General features: G+C 39.5%; 1 protein-coding gene across 2 annotated transcripts; it reads left to right on the top strand.

Moving 5' to 3' along the window:
• Positions 1-279: 279 nt before the first annotated feature.
• LOC307037705 (uncharacterized protein) lies at positions 280-8,643 on the top strand. Of its 2 annotated transcripts, XM_079678762.1 has the most exons (6): positions 280-309; positions 551-624; positions 5,163-6,192; positions 7,049-7,201; positions 7,403-7,492; positions 8,157-8,643. In XM_079678762.1, the coding sequence occupies exons 3-6, from the start codon at positions 5,179-5,181 to the stop codon at positions 8,463-8,465; spliced, it is 1,566 nt and encodes a 521-aa protein (XP_079534888.1). In that variant the 5' UTR covers positions 280-309; positions 551-624; positions 5,163-5,178; the 3' UTR covers positions 8,466-8,643. The 2 variants fall into 2 exon arrangements, with proteins under 2 accessions (XP_079534888.1, XP_079534889.1); XM_079678763.1 differs by lacking the exons at positions 280-309; positions 551-624 and having other exon boundaries at positions 5,078-6,192.
• The last annotated feature ends 3,449 nt before the right edge of the window (positions 8,644-12,092 follow it).

Here is a 12,092-nt window from a genome sequence, read left to right as displayed (position 1 = left end):
TGTAGAGTCATAGCCGCGGGAAGTCATTTTACTTAGGGGGTGAGGCCAAAAGTGGGGAGAGATTTCAACAGTAACATGAACATAATAGTAACCATTAAAAAATGTACACCATTCACCAACAGGGGGTGCTGCAGCACCTCCAGAACCCCTACTTCCCGTATGTGTAGAGTATTTACAATTTTTGTCTATAGAAATACTGTTTTGCATTGTATAAGTGTTTTTTGTGTTGCTCTTTGTTGCAGCAGATTGAAACGCGAACTCTGTGCGTGTCTGGAGTCTGCGCTTTTACTGTGGGCTCAAATTGATGTGGTGAGAATACAATTGTATTTTGGTTTAACCCTGTCCCACTCGGTGTGATTGGCCATTGTGTGATGTGTCATACTTTTTGAAATGCTTTTTATAAACAGTTGTGTCACTACTGTTACTTAGACCTTCCCCATTTTATTATTGATTGATGTTTGTTATTTCATTTTGACAGCTTGTCTTACATTTTTGTCAGAATTTTCTCATTAGACATTAATCCTTCTTTGTTTCCATTTGTCTTTTGCAGTGAATGGTGCTGCAAGTTTGCCAGAATGTTGCTGTGAATGTGGCGTTGTAAGGCCTGCCCCTCAGTTTTACCAAGTAGGTCCCAAATATTAAAACATTATCGAGTGAAACATAGATATTATGGGAATAATAATCGTTTTCCTTGTGTATATGTAAGCTGAACCTGCACTTTTAAAACGTGGAATGCGCTTTTAATTCATTTGAATAGATTTCATGTGACTAAAACCAGTCATCAATCCAAGAGCTGTATATTTAGGTGCCAGTTATGTCCTTGTAAGGATCTTGTCTCGGAAAGGTATTACTGGGCTCACATTAATGCACACCTTAACAACAATGAGGTTGTAACTTGCATGTTTTTAGATTGCAACTTTCAAACAAATATCTACGGAACATTTAAATCCCACTGGAGCAGAAAACATACTTATTATTCAATTACAGATTTTAAACCAGAAATTGTGACATCAACCACCTTTGTTTCTCTGGAATCTGCGCAAAATACTTCAGATGATGAAATAGGTGAGGCATACTCTGATGCACAACCAGATTGCAGTGTTTATGCCCCGAATGACCTTCCAAATGTAATTGAACAAACTTTTGCAGCAGCTTTGTTAAAGTTGGAACATTTAACCCATGTACCAAGCACAGCAATCAATGATTTTTTGCTAGAGCTTCACAACTTAACTAGCTCTCTCTCGAGTTCCCACACTGATGGCGTTCTAGTTGATATTTTTCAGAAGCACAAACTCCAGGTTGACAGAGCTATCATAGAGGAAATAACCACTTCTCTGTGCACTGGGAATCCTATAAATAAAGCCATAGAGAAGGGTGGTCCTTTGAGTTCTACATATCAACGTAAGCAGTATTACAAGGCAAACTTTAATATTGTTGAACCAGTTGAATGTATTTTGGATGCTAAAGAGAAGAAAACCTTCCAGTATGTCCCCATTCTTGAATCTCTACAGGTGCTGTTGAATAGGAAATATATTGTGGACAAGTTAGTTTGTAGTCACAAAACGCAAAGGGAAACAGAGACAGCAAAAGAAATTGTGTACAAGTGTTTCAGGGATGGTCTGCATTGTAAGCAAAACAGTTTATTGTCAGGTCAAGAGTTAAGGGTATCTATTGGTTTGTATGTTGATGACTTTGAGGTCTGTAACCCTCTTGGCACCTCCCGTAAAACCCACAAACTTTGTGCTGTGTACTGGGTGCTGAGTAACCTACCCCCAGGGTCTCATTCCTCTTTGTCCTCCATTTACTTAGCTATTTTGTGCAAAACAGACAATGTTAAGACCTATGGCTATGACAAGGTTTTAGAGCCACTTCTACGTGATCTCAGGTCTTTGGAAGTTGATGGAATTTTTGTCCCACAACTGGGAGCATCGCTCAAAGGTACAGTTCAAACTATTGCTGCAGACAATTTAGGAGCTCATGGATTAGCGGGTTTTGTTGAGAATTTTTCAGGCACCTATTTTTGTCGTTTTTGTACTGCAACAGCTTCGGACATTGCATCAAATGAGGTTAGAGCAGGAACTTTCAGCCTCAGAACAAAAGAAATACATGACACTCATGTCAGATCAGCCCTAGATAGTGGCAGCAGCTGTTTTGGAGTTAAAAGAGCTTGTCCTTTGACTAAAGCGCTTTCTCATTTTAATGTCATCAGTGGCTACCCTCCTGACAATGCCCACGATCTCTTTGAAGGCATTGTGCCTGTTGAAATAGCAATTGTCTAATATTTCTAATCTCAAAGAAGTACATAACCTTGGAAGATATTAACAATTCCATTCTACATTTCCCATACAAGTGGACAGACAAAACAAATAAGCCTCATATTTTGCCACAAAATCTCTCACACAGGAAAACCATAGGTGGTAATGCCCATGAAAACTGGTGCTTGTTAAGATTGCTCCCATTTATAATTGGGCCTAAGATTCCTGAGCATGATCCAGCATGGCAGGTCTTGTTGGACCTAAAACAGATTGTTGAGCTTGTGGTTTCCCCAGTTCACAACGACGAGTCTATTGCATACCTTGAGAGCAAAATTTCAGACCATAGACAAAGGTATCAAGAGGTTTTTCCTAACAATAGACTGCGTCCCAAACACCACTACATAGAACATTACCCACAACTAATAAGGTTTTTTGGGCCTCTTGTGGGACTTTGGACTATGAGGTTTGAGGCAAAGCACAGTTTCTTTAAAAACATAATCAAACACACCAGTTGCTTTAAAAACGTGCCCCTATCTCTGGCTGTGAAACATCAGTTTATGATTGGCTACCACTTGTCGTCTCCAAGTATTGATAAACAAATGCTGGATGTCTCAGATGTATCTTCTGTCCCCTTAGATGTTTTGAAGGAGGAGCTAGTTCAAGCTTTTAAACAGAAAGATCCTGACATATCTGAAATACACCTTGCAAAAAATGTTTGGAGCAAGGGAATAAACTACAGGACAGGTATGGTAGTTGTCCATGGGTCGGAAGGTGGCTTGCCCGAATTTGGGGAAATCCATCAAATATGCATTTTGCATCAGAGAGTGTTTTTTGTCTTGAAACTGCTGTGTGGATGGTATAGTGAGCACTACAGAGCCTTTGAGGTGACTCCATCTCCGTCACGAGAACTTGCTCTTGTGGAAGTCTGTGAACTGGTCGATGAGTATCCCTTGGCCGCCTATCTGGTTGGATGTGTGCGGATGGTGACCTTGAAGAGATCAATCTGTGTCTGAGGTAAAGCAACAAATTAAACACTGCTTGGCAGGGCTCTCGATTAACTTTTTTCACCATCCTCCCGGAACCGTCCCGAAATACAATCTAAGCCGTCCCGAAATTAATGTGGACCGTCCCAAAATTTAAAATATTAGTTTTTCTACATTATCATTAGCTAGAATCATTCAAAGTGAGCTTTAACATAAATAAAAATTACTCTAATATTGAATCCAATCAAGTCCCATCCAATTAACAAAAAAATCTAACACTCTGTCCTGAAGACAGAACCCAGAGTAACCACTAACCAGGATGACAGTCTGTAACACAGTCAGGAGACCTTTACAAACTGCCCCGCCCCCTCGCACACAGACTGGAGAGAGAGATCTCGTCTGGATTAGAAAGCTCGAAAATACATCATAGGCGCATGTTGTAGTCTTATTGCATATTAGAAACGGAGTTGGTGAAACTAAAACTGCCATATAATGTTTATGTAGCAATAATACATATGACATATTTTTTTTAAATGTCTCCAGTACCGATAAAAGGTCAAATAACTTCGGAGCTTAACGTTACCACTGTCTTTAATAATTCCGGCCCGAGGACCGTTTAATACCGGGGCTCGGTACCCACCCCTACATGGGGAGAGGCGCAGCATATTGCTAAGGACTAAATACGATGGAGGGTTCTCATCTCAGCCTTGTTATTACCCATAGGGGATGAAGAGGAGTAAGTAAATAAAGAGGCCGGGGCTCCAGGGTCTGGTTCTGCTGTGCGTTTTTGTGATGTAACGGTAAAACATTTCAGAATTCCTCCACGGGATGCAATTGTCATTGTACATCACTCAACCCGCGAAATACACACACTCAGAGACATATAATAGATAAATGGCGCTGCACACACTCAGTACATAGCTAGACCCGCAAATTTGCGGGCCAGGAATTTGCGGGCACTGGCTGACAGCCAGCGGCACAGCTGTAGCTACGTACTGTGTGTGTGTGTGTGTGTGTGTGTGGGTGTGTGTGTGTGTGTGTATTTTGCGGGTTGCTAAATGATTTGTGCGTTTATGTTGACAAGGAGGTTTAATAACTATGTGCTACACAAAACGTGCAGTCAGTTTCATTTTCATCGCCGTTGATCTCTCGTCCCAAATTCGTCCCAAAATAATTTTTTATCCTCCCCGACACTATTTTTTTCGGCCCCGGGACGACGGGACCTCCTTAAGCTCGAGCCCTGCTGCTTGGGCAGGTACAGACTAAAGTACCGAGAATAGGTACCGTTGGGTACTGGTATCGGTTCAAACACATATATATATATATATAAACAATAGATGGCTCATGGGAGATTTTCCAGCGTAGCTCACCGGCCGCCATCTTGCTGCAGTCACCAGCTACTGTTGTAAGTTGAGTGATCTGCACAAAAATACTCTTAACTCGCTGAAATCTTGACTGATTTACAAACGGTTTGGTTTATTATAAACGTTATTAGCATGGCTATGATACAGGAGACAACAAGACATGTTGAAAAAAAATTCATAATTATAAGTATGCAGTACCATAACTACATCTTTGATGTTTATAACAAACCAACCCGTTTGAAAATTGAGCAAACTATGGTTATTTAAATAGTAAACCATAATGTTATGAATGAGCGAGCTGACTGCAGCAAGATGGCGGCCATGTTGCAACGTCGGTCTCCATTGGCCAGCAGCATGGGTGAGCCATCTATTGTTTATATCTATGGGTTCAAATGTGAACAGTACCCAACCCTATACAGTGGTCCAATAACATTGTTATTGTTCTTCACAATGAACCCTTTTAAAAAACGACAAGCATTCACTCTTCTACCAAGCCCCATGTACTTGAAATAAAACTAATTCTAAACCTTTTATTGTTTATATACTCTCTTTCCTAACAGACGGTGAAGAAAGACCATGATGACATCAGCTGTTCTCAGAGTAATCCTAGGGGCTGACAGCTGTCAGAGGGTGGTGATTTCTGCTGGCCTGCCTTCAACTGTGAATGAACTGGAGAATGAGATAAAGACTCAGTGTAATGTAAAGGAACCCTTTCGGCTGCAGTTCATGGACACGCTTTTTGGCGATGAATTTATGAACTTAACTTCCATGGGAGAAATACAAGACAAAGCTACAGTCAAGGTCATATACACATCATGCAGACCTCTCAATGCTGATGCAGATCAATGTGTGGACAGTTGCTCCTTTCCACCAACCAGTCATCCTGATGACACCACATCTTCTCTAGGCGACAGCACCGGGATTCTCACATCTCCAGAGTCCACTTCTTCACGGTCTTCATGGCCAGGTGTGTTCCATGTTCCCCGTTGTTCGTATGATGCAGAGATTAAGCTTGAAAAGGCCCACAGAGTACTCAGAGAAGAAGGGACACTGTTGATCCCTGATTCAAAGCTCAAGTCTGATATACTAGAGGGGTTGATTCAGGAGGTAGTTAAGCACAAAGTCTACGCCACGGACAGGGAGTTTGACCAAGTTGCAGAGGCGCTCGTCATGAAGCATCCATGTTTACAAGAAAAAGGCTCAGCCTCTGGCTATGGGGGATGGAAGACTAGTCTCAAATACAAGTTGTCCAACTACCGCACACATCTCCGGAAAGTGGAATGTCCTGAAGTATGTGTAAATACTTTGAAACATAAACCAGAAGGGAAACGTTCTCCTGCTTTTAAAGTTAAGAAACCAAAGAGGGGTGAAGTGGCCTACTGCCCTGACTTTCCACTTGGAGAATGCGCCCAGTCCTTGGAGAAGATGAGGGTTGAACTCCTTTCAGATTACAAGAAGCGTAATAACAGAGAGACAGTTAAGGCTAAAATGGAGAAAACATTTGCATTGAGAAGACAAGCAGTCATTAGTGATGTTCCCATGACCAGTGATGTACAAGAGAGATGGCCAGCTCTCTTTGGTGTAATGGAGGTGAGTACAAAGATAATGGTGTAACTTTTTGTGCTGTAGATGGTATATGCAACTGTTAGAGTAAAGCTTGGCCCCATTACGATGTTGTTCAGAAGTAGGTGCAAATGAATGCTGGATGTTGAAAAGCTGATGCTTCACTGCATTGCTGGCTTAAATGTGTAAGAAGAAGGTGAAGTAGTAGGAATATTTGAAAAAAGTGGGAACATGATTGAAGCAGATGAGTAGGGCTTGAGTTTAAGGATGTCCGTCATCCCGGGGGCCGAAAAAAATAGGATTGAGGAGGAGGAACATTTATTTAGCGAGGAATTTGGGCCTAGAGTTAAAAGGAAAAATACCGTGATAACGTCATAAATTAAAATGACTGCAAGTTTTGTTTAGCACAAGTTCTTATTAAACCTCCTTGAGAACAGAAACACACAGCACATACTGCTGGTGTCATGTCCCTACTGGTTTTCAGACTAACTGGTTTCCACCTGTTGTGTTTACCGAACACAACAGTTGTGGTCTGCCTCTGTCATCAGATTCGTCACACATTCACAAACATATTATTGGCGATTTTCAGGTCCAAATCTCGTATCTACTGTGGCGAATATGATTGTATAAGTTAGCACTACATCAAAGCCGCCTAAAAAATAAGTTTGTCTAAAATATATCAGATCGCGTCGAGCTGGATTACATCTCGGTAGAGCAAAATGCTTTCAGCATTCACACCCAATATTCCATAGTCGAAATCAAATGCTGAGCAAACATGCATAGTGCATACAGTTATGTGATTGGCAGCTGTAAGTTTAATGAAACAAATGTGTGTATGTCAGTGGGCCGTGTTGTTAAAAAATGGTTTCCTTTTTTTTTTCAGGTTAACGCAGAGTTCAAGCGGATTACAACTATGGCTCTACAGTCAAGGTTCCTGTCCCAGCTTGACCTACACTCCGCAAGTCTGCTGAGGGTGTTCTCGAAAAAATCGGGGCAGCAGGGCAAGAAGTTAAAAGACATGGCTGCCATGATGACGGTAAGAACTTTTGAACTGTGTGTATATGTGTAGATATGTGTGTGTGTGTGTGTGTGTGTGTGTGTGTATATATATAATATTTCCTTTTTGGCATTAGGTCAGTCTAAAATCAATTACAATGGTAAATTATCCCAAAATGTGACCACTCCATAGGTTCAATTTGATTAAAATGTCCCTATATTCTTTGTTTTAATCCTTAAGGAAGACATCGATGCTGACAGGGAGTGCCTCATTAAAGGACTCTGCATCTACCTCAATGAGGATCCTGAGGATCTGGTGAAGGAGTACATGGTGAGTGTGTGCTAAAGTAGTAGGCCACATACAAAAAAGAAGTTAGTTTGAACATGTTTTTAAGAAGAAAAATAGCCTCAGTTAAAAGAACCTCATTTGACCAGATATACCAGACCATATTACCAGACATGTTACTTAGCTGTCTTCCTGAAATTGATATTATAATTGGTTTTGTTAGAATTAACATGGTCTATCATGATTTGTGTTCTTCTGATTCCAGAAACACATTCAAATACTAATGCAATAGTCTTAAGGACAGCTCTATCCTCCTCAGGCTGCAGTATCTTCCACCTGTAGGGCTTATATTACATCACATAGGATGAATTATGAATCAGGAGTAGTACCTAATGCTTTGCTCATTAGTCTCCAGCATTTGGTGTCATTTCATTTCACCTGTTTATTCTCTCCAACCTTCTCCTCTTTTTAAAGTCGCTGATATATATATTACCAATAATAATTACCATTCACTCAATTTAATGTACAACCTACAATCTGTTAGCCAGGCTGGTGAAACCCACAGGTGAAAACAAACCAGGTATTCTTCTTCGCAAGCATTGTGCTAATTAGTGTAGTGCCACAATAGAGTCAAATAAGCAAATTGTGTCTTAATGAGGTCCGAGTAAAAAAAATCTTATCCTTAAAGAAATAATTTGTCTTCCACCAGGACATGACTGAGGCCAACACACTACGTGAGGTAGAAGAAACAACAGTGGGGATCTATGTTGCCAGAGAGACTCCCAGCAGTGACTATTCTGATGTCGGAGTTATCCTCGAGGGTGTGGTGGTGCTTCAGGATCTGGAGAATGTGGCTCTTGCAGCTGTAATGCTGTTTGGACTCATGTATGCCCTAAACATGAATTACCCGTTGAAGCTCCGTAACACCTTAGAAGTTATTCAGAAGCTTATAATGGAGGTGGATGCATCTGACCTTTCAAGAAAGGCCCAAAACTTGAAGAGGAAAATGCACGAGTGAAGAGAGCTCACTGTCCATGTTCACTGTCCATGTTCACGGCTCGCTGTTCCTACACTGTTCTTGTAGTTGAGATGCAGAGTATACATTCCTGGACTGAGTGGTGTGGCTGGTTCTCCCACCATCGCAGTTATTGATGCCTTATAAAAAGCAGGGGATGCTTTATTTATATATATATATATATATATTGTTTTTTTGTTTACGTTGTTGTTGTAACGAAATTGCTAAACGATATGTAAGGTCCTTTTTAATATTTGTACATCTCAAATTGGAGATTAGTTTTGGAAAGACTTGAGTGATTATTTAATCTCCAGGTTCTTGAATAAAGGTCTTGAAACAAAACTTTCTAATCGTTTTCAATGCAAAAAAAGTGAGTTATGTTTACTTTTAAAATCTGTTTCATATTTACATTAAATTATATTTATAAATATAATGTATAACAAAAAAGATTACAATTCTGAAAACATGTAATAGACATGGGAATATTAAAATAACAAATATTGCTAGAGTTATGTGATCAAATAGTGTTGGAATAAAAGGGATTGAATTGTGTTTGAATAAAGTGATCAACATGGGTTGGAGTAAAATGATGAAAGTGTTTAATTTACTTTATTGAAACACATTTCAATAACTTTGAATCAACACAAAGTAATTGCGTTGATTGGACATAAATCGTTTGTGTTGATTTAAAACAATTCTATAGGTTGCTGCCAAAGCAAATTATTTGTGTGCAACAAATGTCCACAATTGAATTGAGTAAATCCAATGTGTTCTTTTTTTCAGTGTATAATGAGTTCTTTAAGGTAAGATGGCGCCTGCCCATTAAGGGCTTTGTAGGCGAGAAGAAGAATTTTAAATTCTATCCTGTGTTCTATAGGGAGCCAGTGTAAGGCAGCCAGAACAGGAGTAATGTGTAATAATCCCCTCAGGGAAAATCTTTTACTCAGCACTGGAAAAACACTCTAATATATAGTTATTGAGTAAGTAATTGATGCATTTTAGTTAAAACAATCAATAATTCGATTTGCTAACGGCTCTTTGACATTTTCATGCTAATAATCACAAGGACTATCACTAACACAAGGTAAAGCTGCGTTTAATGATCATTTCATTAGGTTTTTATGAATTTCATCATCAGGCTGCATAAAATGGTTACAGATTGATGGCGATTAGACCCTCCAGAAAAACGCGATTCCGCGATCGCAGAATTTACCGCATAATCAGCAAAATGGCGCATATTTTTAAAAGGCCGCATATTTATCAAAAGGCCGCATAATCCCCGCATTTTTCCACACAAAGTTGAGAGAAAAAAGAAAGTTAACTCGTCTTGACGTGACGTCATCAGCTCGCGCATCACAGAATGTAAACAACACTGTATAGAGTGAACGTGTGGAGCTCACACGATAGAGAAAACAACAAGATGAAAAAATCTAATCCATCTCATTTACAGACGAACATTTCTACTAAAAGACCGTGCAAAAAGTGGGGGGAAACTATTCTGCACCCCGTGCAACTGTGTGTTGGAGCATAAGAGAAAATCGACGGTGACGACCCACTTTGATTCATTCAAACATTCGAAAATGCTTTTTGCTGCTGCGGACAAGAAAGCCAGACAACTCACGTTCACAGAGGCATCAACCTCCAAAACCCTTTCGAGGGCTACAAGAAACCAAGTGAGTAGCCTACAAGATTGAAGCTGGTCAGATAACGAACGAGTAAATGAAAACAGAATGAGGCGGAGAAATGTGTGTGTGTGTGTGTGAGTGTGTGTGAGATTAAAATAGCACAATTGCTTTTACAATAAATAAACATTGAATGTGTTTAATTGAATAGTAAAGGGGTTTAACGTTAGTGGCAGGTTGTGTGTGAGAGAGAATAAATAAGACAGCCCAATATTTAATTTTTTTAAAATTCTTTTTACCCGCATATTTAGCATATTTTGCAACTTTCCACATATTTCGCAACTTCCCGCAATTTCACCGCATAAAATCACATAAAAACCCTGCATGTTTAATCTCATAATCAAGGATTTTAGCCCGCATAATCAAGGAATTTAGCCCGCATAATCAAGGATTTTTGCCCGCGTTTTTCTGGAGGGTCTAATTATAGATAAAAAAGGACAAATATGTGCCAATTTTTCAGCGCTAATGAAAAAGTCATTATTACATTACAATACATTACATTTCATTTAGCTGACACCTTTATAAGTGATTTACAAAAAGTGCAACAACCAACTTAGAACAACAAGAACATTACGGTATATCCGCTTCAAATAAGCCAACCATTGTAATTGCTGATACATTAGTTTAAAATTGGCCAAACTCTTAAAGTGCTATACAGTTTTTGTGCGTTGGATTTAATGACCAAGGGTTTTCAGTCTTTCTGCCGTCCTGATATCAATGGGATCCACTCGCAGTGAGGGACTAGCAAGCTGATTGGCCGATGCAGAGCGAAGTAGGATGCATTTTACAACATGTTGTTGAGTAATTTTAGTCTTGACCAAAAAGATGGACTGACTAAAAGTGAGAAAACCCATTCCTAGATTATCTAAAAATCAATTGCAATATCTTATTACTTTTTGGCTGCTGCTGAAGGCATTAAAAAGAAAATAATAAATCTGTGATAAGTTAAATTCAGTTGGGTGCCACAGTTGGTATCCAAGCTGCCAATTAATTAACTAATGTGACCTTTCTCTGGGGAGATGGGTATTGAAGGCTGTCAGACTTTAAAATGTTGTGCATCCAACCACTATGTATAAAAACAGCAGTAAGATAGGAGGAGCCCTTGAGGATACAAAAGGCATGCCCTCTGTATGACTTATTGGGATTTTTCCATGCTGAGGAGTTTTCATGTAGTTTACAAATAAAAGTTCAGCATGATTAAATATTCATCATCCTTAGACAGAGTTAGCCTGTATTCACCATGACGTACTGTTGTTTTCACATCATACCTCTGCTTCCTATTGCACTGCCACTGACTAAAGAGTGTACAGTAACTACATAGCTATTTTAAGTGTAGGCTTGGATTAAAAAAGAAAATCCTCCCAAACAAGAATAGAGAGGAGGCCAAAATACGTTGTTGCTCTGCTTGTTTCCACGGTGCAGAATGGGATTCAGTTGCACCGGACAGCTGCAGGATAACAGTTTAGATGTTTTTGCTCTCTGCTACAAAATCCTGTGTGACTAAATGGTCTGCCATCACAGTACAGTTCTGAGAGCAAACAGTGTCAGCAGGTGCTAAGCAGGGAGGTACACTACCTATTACACACATTCATGGTGACTGGGATATGTGTTTTGACTAAGTTAAGTACGTTATTTAATATTTTGAACTTTTTAATCCTGAAAATCAATAGCAGTGTGTATATTTCTGAATAAAAGAGGCCTTTTTAGGGTTTTCCCTTTCCTCTAGGTTCAAGGTTCTTTATTTAGTCATACCAATATAGCTACAGTGTAGTTATGCCGATGAAAATCTTAGGTCACAGGCTCCTCTAACAGAGAAACACAATAAAACAGATAAACAGAAAAATATAGTGCAAGTAAATAGTGGAATAAGAGTCTGCAGGTTATTGGAATATGATATATTAGGTAAATAGATAATTAATTTCTAAGTAGCAGCCAGATGATTATTATG

This window comes from Notothenia rossii (genome assembly GCF_949606895.1).
Source record: "Notothenia rossii genome assembly, chromosome: 4".
Lineage (NCBI taxonomy): Eukaryota > Metazoa > Chordata > Actinopteri > Perciformes > Nototheniidae > Notothenia > Notothenia rossii.
The sequence above is the reverse complement of the archived record's forward strand: the minus strand, read 5'-3'. Positions and strand labels throughout refer to the sequence as shown.